The 17,291-nt window shown below is 48.4% G+C and overlaps 1 protein-coding gene across 3 annotated transcripts in view; it reads right to left on the bottom strand.

Moving 5' to 3' along the window:
• Positions 1–12,067, bottom strand: part of SEC24D (SEC24 homolog D, COPII coat complex component) — a 71,442-nt gene extending 59,375 nt beyond the window's left edge. For all 3 annotated transcript variants that reach the window (XM_069459152.1, XM_069459153.1, XM_069459154.1), the window contains exons 1-3: positions 11,915–12,067; positions 9,517–9,675; positions 740–869 (exon numbers count right to left, since the gene is read on the bottom strand). In XM_069459152.1, the coding sequence (XP_069315253.1) occupies positions 740–869; positions 9,517–9,634 (248 nt within the window). In that variant the 5' untranslated portion in view covers positions 9,635–9,675; positions 11,915–12,067. The remainder of the gene's footprint in view (positions 1–739; positions 870–9,516; positions 9,676–11,914) is intronic.
• Positions 12,068–17,291: the final 5,224 nt, after the last annotated feature.

Here is a 17,291-nt window from a genome sequence, read left to right as displayed (position 1 = left end):
TCACTGCCTTTGCCCAGGTTCCGGGCAGCCACACCTGGCAGGACAAGCAACGATGGGGTTTCTGCCAGGGAAGGTGTGACGCTGGCTCCCGCCCAGGGAACAGTGCCTAGCGGGCTGCAGGCTCTAAACATTTCATATATCTCACAGCTTGGCTTCTCCAGGCCTGCTTCGAGTCTTTCCCTTCCTCAATTTACTGCAAACACAAACACAGATCTATTTGCTGTGTCATTTTCCTGCGGCCCTTCCTTTTCGGCGCCCTCGCTGGCATCAGCGTGCCTTCCACACCGAACTCTCAGATTTCACCACTGGCCACAATCTGATTTAATTTAAAAACATTCATTAAGCACCTGTTGGCACTAAGCGCAGTTCTACGAAGGATCCAAGAAAATAGGGCGATTCAAAATTTTATTGAGGAAGAAAGGCCAGAGGCATCTGAAGGAATTAGAGATTAATAGAAAATCCTGAAATAAACTGAATATAACTTAAAACTAAAAGGTGTGGTATTGACATAAGTAATTTCTGATATATGTTTAGATATCTACTACTGTTTTTTCCCACCCCCAACATTTTTTTTTTTAAATGTTTTGTTCCCCAGGGCAGTTTTTCAATAGATCTTTTCAAGAATGTAGACGTTATCAAGAGGTCAAACTTTCAACCTATAAACGGGCGAGTTTAACCCGTGTTTCTGAGACTGTTGGAGTCGAATCCCCAGACGAAGGCTGCAGTCTACCCAGCTCACCTTTGGGGAGGATGGCCTGAGGCGTGAGCTCCATTCTGGCCAAACTGATGGGGTCCCGGCGGCGGGGGGCCCGGCGGCAGCATCGCCCCAGGGGCAGCAGCCCCCAAAGGCCCTGCCGGCTTCGTCACGCCTGCAAGAGAGAGAGGCATGGATTCAGAAGCGCATCGAAGTGCGAGGAGACACGACATGAAGACGTTAGGTTAAAGATTAAAACAAGGCGGGAGAAGAGGGAAACACGTGGGTTGGGACGCGATCTCCTCCAGCTTGCTGTACCCCTCGCCTTCAGACCCGCCAGGGCCAGGCTCCGGCAGAGGTATCTGACTGTCACGGTGATAAAAGAGTAGAAAAGGAAGGAATCATTTTAACATGAAACTACTGAAACAAAAATAATCTTTGCACGTGATCAAGTACTACCACACAAAGAATACTAGAAAACACAGTGAAAAATGTTGGACGTCAGAAACTAAATCTGGAACAAACAGTAAGAGGTGTGGTAGAGCATTCTAGAATCAAACAAAAAAAGACCACCAATAATGCCTCTGAGTGACAGCATGAGGAAGCAAATGGAGAGGAGAGTCTGTTTTTCTCAAAACCCTGAGCACACCCTTCGCTTACTAACTTTCCCAGGGTCCTAAACAGTCGGGCGGTAGCAGTCGGGAACGGCTCAAGCCACCAGGCTCGCCCAAAGATGGGATCACACGCAACTAATGACTGCTGTCCTTTATAAGCGCCTCTCAGAGAGCCTTAAAGGTTTCTCTTTAGAACTGTCTTCGGACATTTTTCTCTTTTCTTCTAGAGAAACTGCGGCAGGAAAATGCCTGGGCTTGGGTAAGAGCAGTCCAGGCCCACGTGGCCCCTTCCCAGGAGCTGTGTGGCCCTGGGCGGGCGGCTTGTCTTCCAGGACCTCAGTGTTCTCTGGGCAAAATGCCAGCTTAGACCACATCACCTGTGAGACTCCCGCTGGCCTCCTAGAAGAAAAAGGGAAGTACAATTCTTCTACTTGCTCTTTCTGTCCATCCTGCTCATCTGTGCCCCAGTCTATTCTATTTACCTTTGACCCCACCCTCCTCTCGGGCCAGGTCACGGAGGACCTGCTAGCTGCCTGCCACGCGCCCGTCCACGGGACCGCGTGAGGGCATTTCGTGCCAACACCGCCTCTCTCCTGCCCTCTCCCTCCGGAGAGTTTATTCCCTCGGACAGAAAGGGGCGGACCGGACCACCGGCAGCCACCCAGCAAGTTTCTCGTATTGTCACCAAAACACCTTCAGGAGGGCACTTCCAGACGTCTGGGTGATCTAGAATGACAGGTAACCAGTGAGGGGCCAGTTGTCATGAACGACATTATTGAAACTTTTCAAAGGTTTCTTCTCTTCAAACAGGATTCCTTAAACTGAGGACATTTTTATGTTAATTCTAAAGTCATCATTTTATTTAACAATTTTCATTTGCCACCATTTTCAACATACATTATTCTTATAGAATTACATGCTTACAGAAAGTTCTAAACCGCAGCTGGGTGTGGTGGCACGCGCCTGGAATCCCACCTACTCGGGAGGCCGGGACGGAAGATCACCCGAGCCCAGAGTTAGTTAGAGTCCAGGCTGGGCAACATAGCAAGACCCCTACTCTAAACAATAAAAAAAGGTTTTAAACCTCAAACCCAGCAAAGTTAGGAAAACATGAAACTTACAGTCACAGATGTGGGTTTGAATTCCTTCCCTGCCATTTAATAGCTGTGACTGTGATGAGATACCTTTTATTTTTCGACTTGTAATACCACGTCATGGCAATAATGTCCCCTATCTCCAAGAACTGTTCTGAGATGAAATGAGGGAAAGGATAGGACAGCATCCAGAACAGTTGTTTCCTGTCCCCTGGCCACAGCCCCAGCTCTGCTTTTTTCAAGCATTTTTATCCTAACTCTCTCTCTCTATATATATATACATATATACACATCCACATACATACATATATATGTGTGTATACATACACACACACTATAACTACATGCACACTTGTATCTTCATTTTTAAAACACAATTTTGGACAAAAGTAGAAAATCCACAACCGTAGCACTAAAATATTTTCAAGTTAATTCCATGCACTATAAGAAACAGAACAATATTCTTTTTTAAAAAATAAACAGGTTAACAGCAATTTTCATCAACAACCCCCATATGTCTAGAGAATCAAAAACCAGCTCCAATATACCCAAGCAGAACTGCCATATACCAATCTTACTGAAACGGACCCTCCCTTTTGTTTTGGGGAATCAACTCTATAGGAACGATCCAAACTCCTTACTCAACATGCCTTCAGGGCATTTATAACAGAGACAACCACGGGAACAAACCACTACACGCCACGTAGTGACGCTGTACTGCGCAAAGGGACTGTCTGACTCTGCCTGCGGGACTCAGGAAAGTCACAGAGGAGGGACTGCGGGAGCCGAATCTCCAGGACAGCAGGAGTTTTCTTAGCACAGAGGGCAGGGGAGGGAGGACGCCAGTCAGAAGGCAAAGCCTGAGCCAGATGCGAGACAGGAGAGCGCGACCAGGAAGTGGGAAAAGGCTCAGTGTGGACAGACGGTGGCGGGAAGTGGTCGGGGTGGAGGGTGTCCAGGTTCGTGGGGGTCAGACTGCAAAGTCCTGTGTGTCATCTGGACCCCATCCCTGGGGCAAAGGGAAGTCAGTTTCAGTGATATCTGCAAAGTCACAGCCCTCCCCAGCCACGCTGTTAGCATTTTCAAAAGTGATCAGACACAATGAACTAACTGTGCTTAAGCCAAAAGAAAACTATCTAAGATCACCAACTGGTCTTTAATACAGCGGCAGATACTACAGACCAGTTCACTCGGTGGCAGCTCCAATCCCTTTCTGGCTTCCTTTCTTTCTTTTTTTTTTTGAGACAGAGTCTCGCTCTGTTGCCCGGGCTAGAGTGCCGTGGCATCAGCCTCGCTCACAGCAACCTCCAACTCCTGGGCTCAAGCGATCCTCCTGCCTCAGCCTCACGAGTAGCTGGGACTACAGGAATGCCCCACCATGCCCGGCTAATTTTTTCTATATATTTTTAGTTGTCTAGCTAATTTCTTTTTATTTTTCAGTAGAGACAGGGTCTCGCTCTTGCTCAGGCTGGTCTTGAACTCCTGAGCTCAAACAATCCTCCCGCCTCGGCCTCCCAGAGTGCTAGGATTACAGGCGTGAGACACCGCGCCCGGCCTGGCTTCCTTTCTTCATGGCCCCAGACTGGAAAGGGGACCCCTTCCTTTCCCAGACTCCCCGACCGTTCGGGTTGCCATGTGCTCGAACTCAGCCAAGCACCACATTTCTGGGAGCCTGTGGCCAGCCTGGCGGCAGAGACAGTTCTTCCGGGGTGGAAACGTGGAGACTTCTGATTGGAAAGGGCCTGTGGGGGGCTGAGCATCTATGTGGACCACTCGGGCCTCAGTCCGGGTCTCTGCCCCCTCCAATACCAGCTCTGCTTCCTGACCGCTCAACAAACCCCTTCCCACTGCGGGGGATCCTTTCCGCAAGGGAGCCCTTGCCAAAACCACAGCACAGAAACACAGTACACCTGAACTTTGGCCCTCGATCTGACAACTGAAACCAAAATTAAAAACCACATGGGGGCCGGGCGCGGTGGCTCACGCCTGTAATCCTAGCACTCTGGGAGGCCGAGGTGGGCGGATCGTTTGAGCTCAGGAGTTCGAGACCAGCCTGAGCAAGAGCGAGACCCCACCTCTACTAAAAATAGAAAGAAATTATATGGACAGCTAAAAATATATATAGAAAAAATTAGCCGGGCATGGTGGCGCCTGCCTGTAGTCCCAGCTACTCGGGAGGCTGAGACAGGAGGATCGCTTGAGCTCAGGAGTTTGAGGTTGCTGTGAGCTAGGCTGACGCCACGGCACTCACTCTAGCCTGGGCAACAGAGTTGAGACTCTGTCTCAAAAAAAAAAAAAAAAAAAAAAACAAAACCACATGGGGGTGGCGGTGGGGGGAGAAGTTTACCTATACAAACAAAGAAAAGCTCCTACTACAGGGGCAGGATCAGAAGGGCTGTGGTTCCCGGAGCACTGTGGTGGGTGGTGTACCCACGTGAGACACATTAGGAGCATTATCAACACCCCCACAGCCCCTGTCCTAGTCCCAGGACATTAATGCTTCTTGACACTCAGCTTCCAGACTAGCGATCCTCCGCCAGGGGGGATTCTGCCCCTAACAGGAGGCGTGGCAGTGTCTGGGACATTCTGGTTGCCACAACTCCCAGAAGGTAGGGGAGGTCCTGCTGGCACCTGGCGGGTAGAGGCCAAGGATGCTTACAAATATCCTACAATGCCCAGGACAGCGCCCCCAACCCCGCACACGACAAAGAATTAGCCGGCCCCAAATGTCAGTGCTGAGGTTGAGAGAGAGCAGTGTGCCCGGCCCTGATCCCTTCTCCAACACTTTCTAACGTGCTGTGCAGCTCCTAAAATGCACACTGGATCACGGCACTTCAGTGGCACCCTACTGCCTCACAGTAAAGTCTGAATTCCTCGAGATGGTCCCACTCTCCACTCTAGTAGCACCTTTCACTGCTCACAGGCCACACCCCGGCCACGCCGAGTGTCTTGCGGGTCAGCAAAAGTGCCACCTCTGCAAGCCCATCAAATCGCCTCCCTGCCTGGCAACTGTCACTCATGTCTGAGAAAGCTTCCCTTCCCCCCTAAGTCTTGGTCAGGCGCCCTTCATGATCGCACCACCGGACTGTAATTGCTAATTTGTTCAACGCATTTCCCACTAGAGAAGCACGTACTTAGAAGGGCTGACATTAGGTTTATTTTATTTGTTGTTATAACACCACGAGTATTTTGCTCACTCACTAAATCTGTTAGATAAGTTACTACATAGCATTAGAATTACAGAAACACGTGAACAGGCATAACTGGAGACATAGTATGTGAGAAATACCAGGCAGGAGTTGGCACTGGCCAGATCTATGGTGGAACAGGCATTATTAATAATACTTCAAGGAACCACAACTAGGTTGCCTGTATCCGTTAGAAAACTAACAAGAGGATCACCTAAAGACTAGAAAAGATGACACACGATGACTAAAAATTAAGGTATCTAAGGCTATTCAGCATAGAGAAACAGAGGCTGCAGTAATTTAGTGAAAGCTTTATATAGTTAAACAGAAACAACGTAATTTACAGAAAGGTATTTTACGCAGAATATGATAGCCTGATTATCCATCTGAGAGACATAAGAAGAGGCTTAAATTAAAGCATGAAGGATTTAATCCAACAAAGTCTGCTTTGTAAAATATCAGCAAATTCCAGAGTGTTCTGTAATGAAGGCGGCAGCTTGTCATTCACTTCATGCACTGAATAAGCATTTATGATTAGCTCAATGGAGCCATTACATGATGTATACATATTTCAAAACAGCATGCTGTACATGACACATACATACAATTGTGAACTGTCAATTAAAAATGCTATTAAAAACACGAATGGGTGCCTTCTCCGCTCCAGGCACATCTGTGAAAACACGGTGTGGTAGACGGTACAGAGGCCTGCTGAGGTGTCTGGAGAACACACAAGAAGGGAAAATGATCTAGAAAGAAACTTGAGGAAGAATACGGTCAGAAAAGCCTGCACGTGTGGCACAGAAACCGAGCCTGAGGGAGGGGCGTGGGGACAAGCCCGTCATGAGGACGAAGTGGAGGCACGGCCGGCTTTCCGGCAGCGGGAAGTGCTAAGCAGGGAACAGGTGCACACCGGCTTCCAAACGACAATCGCTCGGTATCGCTGGAGCGATGGGCATGGAAGGCGGCTGACGAACTGAAAAAAGGAAAATGCGTAACATGATGAAGGCTGAGGAGCTTAGAAACATAAATGGGGCAGTGGGAAGCCATAAAAGGTTTTCAGCCTTTAGAAAATGTTTCCTTTGGAAACCTTTACAAAACCTTTATAAAAGAAAAGTCCATGATAGATCTGCTTGCTATAAAAACTCCCGCTGGCTCAAGAGTCGACAGCGTGGAGGACGGCAGCATTGGAGGGAGGGATGAGGGGTCAGAGGCCATGTCAGTCACCCAGGTGACAGACGGACAGACTGCACGGGAAGAGTGAAAGGAGGACGGGAAACAGGAAGCAGGTGGGGAAGATGCCTACAATGACTCCAGAAGGGTGTGGGAGACCAACTGCATTGGAGGAGGTAAAAGGGACAGTTTTTTTTTTTTTAAAGATAGTGAGAGTTTCTGGTGTGGATCACTAAATAAATGGCGCTGCTGAGTGAGTAGTGAATGCCAGAAACTACAGGCTGCTATGAAAGAATACGGAGCTGTTTGGACGTGAGGAGTCTGGGGTGCCGAGGAAACAGGGGGGCCACTGGAAATGTGGGTCTGGAGCCTGGGAGAGACATCTGGGCTAGAAGAATAGATCTGAAGGACAAGCACGCCGGGTGCAATGATGCAGCTTAAAAAAAATCTATAGCTGCAGTCCCCAACTCCCGGGCTGTGCCCAGTACCGGTGTGTGGCCTGTTGGGAACCAGGCCGTGCATCACCACCTGAGCTCCGCGCCCCCATCTGTGGAAAACTGTGTTCCGTGAAACTCAGGCCGCATGGCAGGAGGTGAGCGGCAGGTGAGCCAGCGGAGCTTCATCTGTGTCTACAGCCGCTCCCCGTCACTCGCATCACTGCCTGAGCTCCGCCTCCTGCCCTCCCCTGGAAAACTCATCTGCCATGAAACCCGTCCCTGGTGCCAAAAAGGAGACTGCTGATCTATAAAGTGAGAGAAGAGGGGTGAAGGTAGAACATACACGGAGAAACAGCACCATCAGGATCATGCAGAGGAAGGATGGCTCCTTCAACAAGAGATGTCCAGAAAGCAACCAAGAAAAACGATAAAAGGATAATGTCATTGAAACCAAACAAGCAGAGAGTTTTGCAAAAATGACAGCAGTAAAAACTGCTATTAATAAACACAAGAGAGGACAAACAGGACAGTGTCTACTTCATCTGGAAATGGGAGGCCACCTGTTTCTGGCAGCCCCAGTGCAAGAAGCGAAGGGAGGACGGGGCCACAGTGCGGAGCCGCAGGGGGACGGAGAGGCCAAGAGAGATCGTCACAACTACTACAAAAGGACTCGGGAGACCAAATGCGTTGGGGGACGTAAAAGAGCACTTTCTCCAGCGGATGGCTGTGACGAGAGGAAGGAAGGGTGACAACTACTCAGTGTGGCACTTGGGCTGCGGGAGAGTTTGTCGTGTGCCTTCCTGGCTCCTCCACACGCCAGCGCCATGACTTGGAAAAGTCATGTTATACCAGACGTTCAGTTTTCTCCGTTGCAAAGAGCGCTAATCATCTACTGCACAGCATTGTACGAGGATTAACTAAGACGATACGTGTAAAGCTTTCAGGACCAGATGTTGATACGTGGTAAGCACCAAACAAAAAAAAAAAAAAGTAATTTACAATTATCATAAATGCTGAGGAGGAATGAGCCACTGGATAGAGAGGAACCAGAGAAAGATGGGTCAGTGGTTCCTACAGGATTCGAAAAGGCCAGATTATAAATGTTACAGGGAGGATCGATCCTGAACAAGAGGGGGATGCCTCATCTGGGGGTCTTTAAAAACTGGGGGAAGATGGAGTCATAGGGTGACCTCACACAGGAATACAGGAATTCACAACCGCAGGGCACCGTCTACAGCACGCTGTGCGTGGTCGCCAACATCAGGCCTCCCAAGGCGGGGGGTGGCGGGCTTTCCTCCCCGCCGGACTCCGCACTCCACAAGGGCAGCCTCGCTGGACCCCAGATACCGGAGCCGGTCCCAGGGATCCCTGAGAGTTACTCACTGATTGATATATGGCCCATTTGCACAATGGATCATCATTACATACCATGATATATAAGTGATCTAGGACCAATTCTCCCCGCAACATTTACTATTTTGCCTTTTTGGCCCCTATGGAAACAATGAATCCATCTTTCTCCAGTTTCTCCCGATGTATCTAGTGGCTTATTCCTCTGCAGCATTTACATAGAGTGATGTATCTATTGTGTGGATTTGAGTGGATTTCCCAGCATGTCCTCAGAAGCCCAGGAACTGCCTTACCCAAATATTTGGGACCACGAGACCTAAAACAAGCTGTTATAATATCAGCCTCACCCGTCTCCTGAAGGTTGCTTGGTTCCCCAGAGCAGCTCCTTGGGAAAGCGAGGCAGCCTCGTGGTATTGGCTGCCATCAGAACAGGTCTGCCCCCTACCTCTGCCTCTAAAGCCAAAATTGGCTGCTGCTGAGTACCATATTTTAAAGCAACCAACACTATTCGATAACACTTTCAAGGTAAGGCCATGTTTTTCTTATTATTATCACTGAGTAATCTTTAGTGTGCAAATCTAACAGTATTTCTCTAATCTCAAAACTGATTTTGTAATATTATTGCCCCAATCACCTTAGCGCATATATAGAAATTCATTTTTATGAAATATTTACAATAACCTTACACCGCTAATTAACAGCAAGAACAAGTCTAACAGTAAAAAGTAAAACACTCAGGAAATCTTCTTTGTTTTAGTCTACAGTTAGAAACCACACCTGTAATCCACCCAATAACTGAACTGTAGAGTTCTGCTATGAGAGTCTTTTCCAAACGATCCTATAATCTCAAGCCATTGTATCACGTAACAGCCATTTGATGCTTTCAAAGTTCCTCGTCCAGAACATCTTATGTCTCTGAGACTGAGAACTGAATACGCACATCCAAGTCAAAATGACACACTTTACCTGGTGGAGACATTGCATGGGATGGGTCCCCATAGTGTCCATAGTGCGGGGGAGAAAGGCCTATTCCAGGCTGAGACTGAGAATAGGGCGGTGTAGCCACGTAACCTTGTTGACTCATCGTGAAAATGGCATTCCAAAGGATAGTTCTACAAAAGAACTCTGCAACAGAAAAAATTTTAAAAATGTCAACAAGAGGGTTCTAGTCACTGAATGCCATTAAAAATATAAACACTGTTAATAAATGTTTATGATGGTTTGAGAAAAAGTACAGTATCAGGTGCATGAGACATCTTAATATCATACAAGGTAATATATCATATCATGATCCCCTCAAAAGGGTCTAACCATAGCTCTTGGAAACTCAGTAAATCTCTACAATAGTTCTGGGCAAATTCTCAGGCATGAAACCTGAGTAACAACTGCCAACCACTTTTGCACTGGAAACCTAAAGTGTAGCCTCTCGTAAGTGTCCCTGCTATTTTGTGCTTTTGGTTTCCACGGCCACGTTTCAGCACAGAGCGTACCATGCTATTCAGCTGACTGACCACCACGGCTGCCAGCAGTCTGCAATCAGGTGTTTCACGATTTGTATCTTTTCAGAGCGCCTCTAATTAGTTATTTTAATCTGGTAGTTAGAACAAAGAGAAATCATAGTCCAATAAATATAGCAAAAGATAAAGTTGATAATGGACTTATGAGTCATAATTGATCTAGCCAGGTGGCAGCTACAGACATTTGAGGGTTGTCAGTGGTTTCACAGCCAAAGATGACAGAATTTCTTTCTGATTTAAATGATATCACACCTCTAAGAACACATGCACCTATATTTAAGGAACTAAGAAAAAAAAAGTGTCATCTCGTATGTGTGTAGGCACACACACTCACAAATATAACATACCCATCTTGACTCTACTCAGAACCCAAACATCAATTTGCTTTAAATTTTCCATTTTTTCACAAAATAAGAGATAGTCCAATGGGACTGTTTTCAAAAAACATTTTGTAACAAGACAGAAAACGCTCTGGATCCTGGCAGGAGAAGCGAGTTTTCATTCCATATCTGCCAATACTTAACTGTGTGATATAGAATAAGCCAAAGAACCTCTCTGAGCCTCCAAGAGCCTTTCCGGATAGAAAACACTGATTCTACAATTTCTCTCCAGTTTCTTCACCCAGTCCAGGCATATTCTTCCTTTTGTTGTTTTATTTGCTGCCTTTTAAGGTAAAAAGATGGGCAATACCTTCTAAGACTTGAGATCTGTCTCTATTCAGAAGATGGCCTTTCAAATTTAAAATCTGAAGCCTAAAATTCATGATTTGGTTTCATTTTCATTTGAAATTGTAAGTTTCTAAAATTAAAGCAACCAAGTAAAAATACTGTGAGATCCCTTTCTTCCCCCTGGGCGGGGAGAATGAAGAAGAAGAGCGAGACAGGCAAGAGCCTCTGGCCACTTTGTTCCTGACAACACTGCTCCCTCCGCCCCCTGAGCAGAGCAGACGTGGCAGCCTGAGCTTCGGTCGCGCTCGCCCAGCCGGGCACAGCTGGGAGTGGGCAGAACACACCTAGGCAGGGCCTGTCGCTGCGTAACCGGGAAGGCAGAGACGTCCACGCCAAGGGCAGGGGGCGCCCGGGTGCCCTCAGCTGGCCCCAGGGGGACCCTTCCTCGCCGAGCCTGCCCTGTGTGCCACGTCAGACTTCCTCGCTCGGGGCCCCAAGTCGCCCAGACCTGGCTGGGCCTCGAGCGGCGACAGTGCAGAAAGCCACTCGGCCTGGGCAGGCCTGGGAGCCGCGGTCCCCGCGCGCGCCCTCCAGCCACTGTCACCACCGGCTCCAGCCCAGGAGCACTTGTGCCCTGGACAAGCCGTGGTTTGGCCAGATCAGTTTTACTATGAGGATGTCCCGAAGCTTAAAGATACAGTTGCCATTTTTCACTAGGAATATTCCGAACATTCCCCTTCCTTCAAGAAAAAGGAAATTAAGTTGACGCGGAGACGGGACCACAGGGACCCTGGAAGGCCCGGCTCCCGAGGACCCCAACTCAGCAGCCCCGCGTCCCCGGGCACCCGGGTGGGGGCGGGGAAGACGCGCCCACTCCCGCCCCTCCCCCCGTTATTAGCAGCGCCAAAGGCAAAGGCGCAAAGCCGAGGTCGCCCCCCTCCCGCCCCGCCGCAGGTGGGCACCGGCCGCCCCCACCGCCCGTCGGCCGAGTGACAGTGGCCGCGGGGCGCGCGCCGCGACCGTCGCTCCCAGACTGCGGTCGCAGGCCTGCCCTGTCGCCGCTCGCGGCCGAGTCGGGTCCGGCAACTTGGAGCCCCGCGCGAGGAAGTTTGACGTGGCACAGCGGGCAGCCCACCCAGCCGTACCCCCGCGCCGCGTCCCGGCCGGGCGAGGCGGTACCTGCTCCCGCTCCCGCACGGCAGCTCCCGGTGCCCGAGCTCCCGCCGCGCCTCGTCCCCAAGCGGCCGGCGTCCCCGCAGGCTCGTCTCGCGCGCGGAGGTGCAGCCGGGCTGGGACTGCCACGTCAAACTCCCGCCCGCTGCGCGCCCCGCGCCGCGCTCTCGTGGGCGCACGCGCACAGACGCCGCGCCGGACCCGCCGTGCTCTCGCGGGCGCACGCGCACAGACGCCGCGCCGGGCCCGCCGTGCTCTCGCGGGCGCACGCGCATAGACGCCGCGCCGCGACCGGCCGCGCTCTCGCGGGCGCATGCGCACAGGCGCCGGGGCGGGCCGGGGCCATCGAGCCGAGGCAGAGCAGTGGCCGTGCGACCTCCCTCTTTTCTCTTTTTGCCTTTTTCTGGCTTTTTTCCCGTCTTCTTCTTTCTTCTCTACCCAACCCCTCTTCCAACAGGCCCGAGACTAACGTCGTAGCTACGTCGGGGTCGTCTTCTCGCCGCGCAGCCCCGCGAGCCGCCTTCCGCCCGCAGGTCGCGGTGGCCGCTGCTCGCTCGCCACCCACCGCCCGATAACCGCTGTTTCGGGCGCTCGGCTGCCGACCGACACCGGCAGGTGCTTGCTCCCGGCCTCGAGAGCATTGCGGCTGAAAGGCGCCCCTGGCCGGTACGCGCATGAGGCGGCCCGGCGACGTGGACGTGGGGGTCCCGGCTGCAAAGCGGGGGAGCGGCCTCTGCGCGGGAGCCGGGTCGCTGCAGTTCCGGGTGCTGCTTGTCTGTGAAGCGGGATGGCCGACCTGCCCCAAACAGGTATCTCCGCACGTGGGACGCGCAGCGTTTGGCTCACTGCACCGAGAAACAGTCGGAGACAAAGGCACCCTGTGTGAGACCCGGAACTCGCCCTGTCTCGCCCCAAAACCAGGACCCTCCGGCCGGCCCCGCCGGCCTCCACTGCTAAGTATTAACAGAAAGGCCTTCAGCCGCCCCTAGGTTTGGGGTAGCTACCGCTTTGCACAAACGTACAGAGTAAATCAGCCCAGCATTTTTGTGTCCAAAATATACTTTCTTCTGGGTTACAAAAAAATGAAAGCTATTTGACAAATAAATGCCTTTACGGGTGAACTACCCAGATAAAAACTTACTTGGGGATGTTGCTACTGCTGAGATGCTCTATGAACAATGCAGGGATTTTAAGTCCTTTCAGCAGTGAAGATTTATGATCCCTTTCCCCACTCTTGTAAGATTTAAAGATGTGATGTCCTGCCTACATCAGCTTCAACACTGGGCCTGTTTGAAAATCCACGTTAAATATTGTTTTAAATTGGTTCTTATAGTCTCAATATGATGAAAAGATTTGGTTTAGGAAATTGGAGTTTAGGAATTGAAGGTTTAGGACATTGTGTCCTGTGTTTAAGCAGTACATCTTGCAAGAGTGATGATATAAATTGTCAGATCACAGCTATGTCACAAGGAGACAGTGACAGCTATGACACAAGGTTAGGAGAGAGTACAGTGAGAAACAGTGACACCACGTGATGACCTGGTTGGCTTGTTGCCCCCATGAAACCGCTAAATTTGAATTGTAAATTCTCGTCATCCCTCCGGGACCAAATTTGTCCGAGACCAGGACAACTTGTAGTTTTCAGTTCTGAGACAGTGTTGAATTGCTAAATGTTAAAGTTGGAAGGGACTTTAAAGATACGAGTATTCAACTCGATATTTAGTGAGGGCTGAATTCAGAAAGTAAAAATGACTTACAAGTCTTACAGCTAGTTGTAAGTCACACCTTCTGATTCTTATTCCAAAGCTCTTCTCAACCTCACCTTTTGGTACTACTCTGATTTGCTATTCTCCATTAACTGGTTCTACCTTTTTCTCCTCATATTCAAGCTCTCAGATAACTAACACACTAACTGACTGCACAGTTCCCACAGTTGGAGCTGCTACTCACAAATCTCTCTACTCACAAATCTCTCTAGTTACTGAAATGGCCTCTGGGTCTGGTCCTGCTTCCCACCTCCTGGCCCCAAGTGCTCACCCCTTACGTGACTAACTCCTCACCTTGTTCCTATGGTGGGGTCATTGGCCGGCACTAGATGCAAGGCTTGGCCTGAATTCCCAGCCTTCCTTGGTCTCACCTGCCCTGTTGCCATCTGAGCTCAGCCTCTGATGTTCTTTATGCGATTAACTTAGTCACCTAGGTAACCATACTCAAGGTGAGGTCACAGGGAATGCCCATGTGCTGGGGTTCTGTGTTCTTTGAGTTCTTTCTGTTCTAACTTGAAAAAGGAAAGAAAGCCAAGAGTCAACTATGCATAAGACTATATAGAAAGAGAAGGAATTACCTGACAATACTCAGGGTTTCTTTTAATTGGTCGCCTTTTGAAGGTCAGAGCTACGATGCTCTAAGCATTTATGTGACTAAAAGAGTTTGGAGGTTTCTGATTCCAAAGCTGAAAACAGCTTGAAGAAGCTTTATTTTTTAAAAAGTTGAAATGGCTAGATCCCAGACTATTTTAAACACCTGTAAGCACGATGAATAAGGCCAAGGTAAATGGGGGTGACGGGAAGGGGACATGGTAAGTTAGGCTGAGTAGAATAACAGAAATGAGAGAGTTCCAGTGTTCATCGAGGCCTAATACCAAGGTGTTTCTAGAATTACTTTTTGAATATCTTGACTAAGTACACATGCACTAAGTGTACTACATTTATACGCTTACACACTTACAGCTCCAGCCACAGAGTGAGCAGTGTGACGTCACGCTGTCAACGCAAATTGATTCGGGTTTGAATCCTGAAACTGTCACTCACTATGAGCTGTGCAAGTTTTATTTATTCAACAGGTGTTTATCGAGCACCTACTATACACCGGATACTATACTGAGCACTGTGGATACAAAGTCAGAGGAGACATTGCCCTGGAGTGGTGCAGTGATTGGCAAACTGCAGTCCACGGGCAGTATCTGGCCCACCCACCTTCGAGCTAAGAATGGCATTTACGTTTTTAAATGGTTGAAAAAATTTAAAAAATATTTTGTAACACGTGAAAAGTATACAAAATTCAAATTTCAGCATCCATAAACAAAGATTTCTTGGCACACAGCCATGCTTTTCCATTCTAGCATTCTCTGTGGTTGCTTTTGTACCATAAAAGCAGCACTGAGTGGTTGTGACAGAGACCACAGGCTTGCAAAACCTAAACTATATACTGCCTTGTCCTGTACGTAAAAAGTTTGCCAACACCTGGTCTGTTAGGACGTACAATTACAATACAGTTTATTGTCCTGTGAGGAGACACAGGTTGCCATGGAAATACGTAAGAGGGGACACTTAACCCAGACTTGGAAAGTGAGAGATGATCTGCCTGGTGGAGGTGGCACCTGAGCTGAAGACAGGAGTAAGTGACACCAAAAACAGGGGTGAAGGGCAGCAGAAATAGCACGAATAAGTCAAGGAAGCCGAGGAACGTGAGGCATCCAGACGTGCTAGTCGTCCAGCACAGGTAGAACACGGGTGTCCGCAGGACATGGGTTTGGCAGGTAGGCTCAGGTGGCTCGCGGGTCTCTCAAAGGCCTTGGAGACGCAATGAACGATTTTAAGCATGGGAACGACACCATGGATTTTTTTTTTTTTTTCCCCCAGAAAGATCAGTCTAGAGTTAGTGAAGGAACGGAGGAGAGGAAGGGGCAAGAGTGGTGTGGTAGAGACCAGGTAGGACCCTGTTGGCAGTAATCCAGGTGAGAAAATACAGTGGTCTAAGCACAGGCCGTGGAGGTGAGGGCGGAGAGGACAGACCAGGCGGACGGACGTCTGTAAGGCGGATCCCTGGAACCGGGCGCAGGAAGCAGGAAGTGAGGCAGAATAACCACAGCCACTCTCCGATGTCTGATCTGGCAGAATTAGGGGTGAATGCAGCTATTTAACGGGTTAGGAAACCAGGAACAAGAGCAGGTACAGGGAGGGGATGGGGTCAGTTTGGGATAAGTCCATTTAGATGTGCTTTGGGACGTCCGAGTGGAGGATAGACGTGTCTGGAGCGGGGAGAGGGACCTGGAGTGGGGATGATAGAAGGCACTTTGGCAGTGACAGTGTAAAAATCAGTCTGGCAGACGAGATCGGTCTCTGTAGTCAGACCAAGTCACGACTTCTGATTCTGCCACTTCATAGCTGTGTGTGCCCTTCCTAAACCTCAGTATCCTCGGCTGTAAAATGGGAGGAATACCACCACTAACCTCAAAGGTTGCTGTGGGAGTTACTATAAACGAGATAATACAGGTAGCACTTAGTACAGTGTCTGGCACATAATTGTTCAAAAATATTATCATCGTGGCATAATATTCTCATTTGGTGCAATGGGAGATTCGGTATTTATTCCGATAACTACTGTAAGGAAAAGCTACAAAAATCGAATCACTATAATATTGCTATCAAGACAGACAAAAGTATTAAGGAAACAGAATAGCATTACAGAAATAAATCCACATATGTGTATTCAATCTATTTTTGACAAAGTTGTAAACAGACTTTTCTTGTCTTTTTAACAGATGGTGCTGGAACAATTAGATACCCACAGGGGGGGAAATAAATGTCAATCTCTACCTTCCACCATACAAAAAAAATTAATTTAAAATGAAATATAAACCAACATGAAAAACCTGAAATTTTAAAATCAAGATCATAAAGATTTTCTCTTGTTTTTTTCTGGACACTTTAAAGTTCCAAGAGGAACAAAAACATAAGACCCTACATAGCCTCATACACAAATGTTCACAACAGCTTAGTTTGTAACAGCCAAAATCTGAAATTAACCTTAATATCTGTGAACAGGTGAATAGATACACAAATTGTGGTGTATCCATCTAGTGGAATACTTAGCAACGAATAGAAATGAACTAGTGGTACACGTAGCAAATGGATGAATCTCAAAATAATTATGTTAAATGAAAGAAGCCAGACAAAAAAAGATATTATGATTCCATTTACATAAATTTCAAGAAAATGCAAACTGACCTATAGTGACAGCAGGTGGATCAGTACTTGCCTGTAAATGAGGAGACAGCAGAGAGAGGGGGAGGGAGAGATTACCAAGGGGGAAGGAGATACTTTTGAGGGTGATAATATGATGATATATATATTCATTATCTTGATTGTGGTCATGGTTTTACAGGTGTGTATATATGTCAATTGTAAATAAACTGTATGTATAGATTATTTTATCTCAACAGACCTCCATGAAACTGTTAACATTTTTTCATTGAATTTATTTTTTCCAGAGGCATGGTGTTTTTGTAATGTTAAGATTTCCCAACCCAGAATGTAATCAGTTACTTACATTGCCTTTGGGCCCTTCAGTAAGTTGATACAAGTATTTTTTAAACATATAG

The sequence above is a fragment of the Eulemur rufifrons genome, chromosome 26, assembly GCF_041146395.1.
Source record: "Eulemur rufifrons isolate Redbay chromosome 26, OSU_ERuf_1, whole genome shotgun sequence".
Classification (NCBI taxonomy): domain Eukaryota; kingdom Metazoa; phylum Chordata; class Mammalia; order Primates; family Lemuridae; genus Eulemur; species Eulemur rufifrons.
The sequence above is the reverse complement of the archived record's forward strand: the minus strand, read 5'-3'. Positions and strand labels throughout refer to the sequence as shown.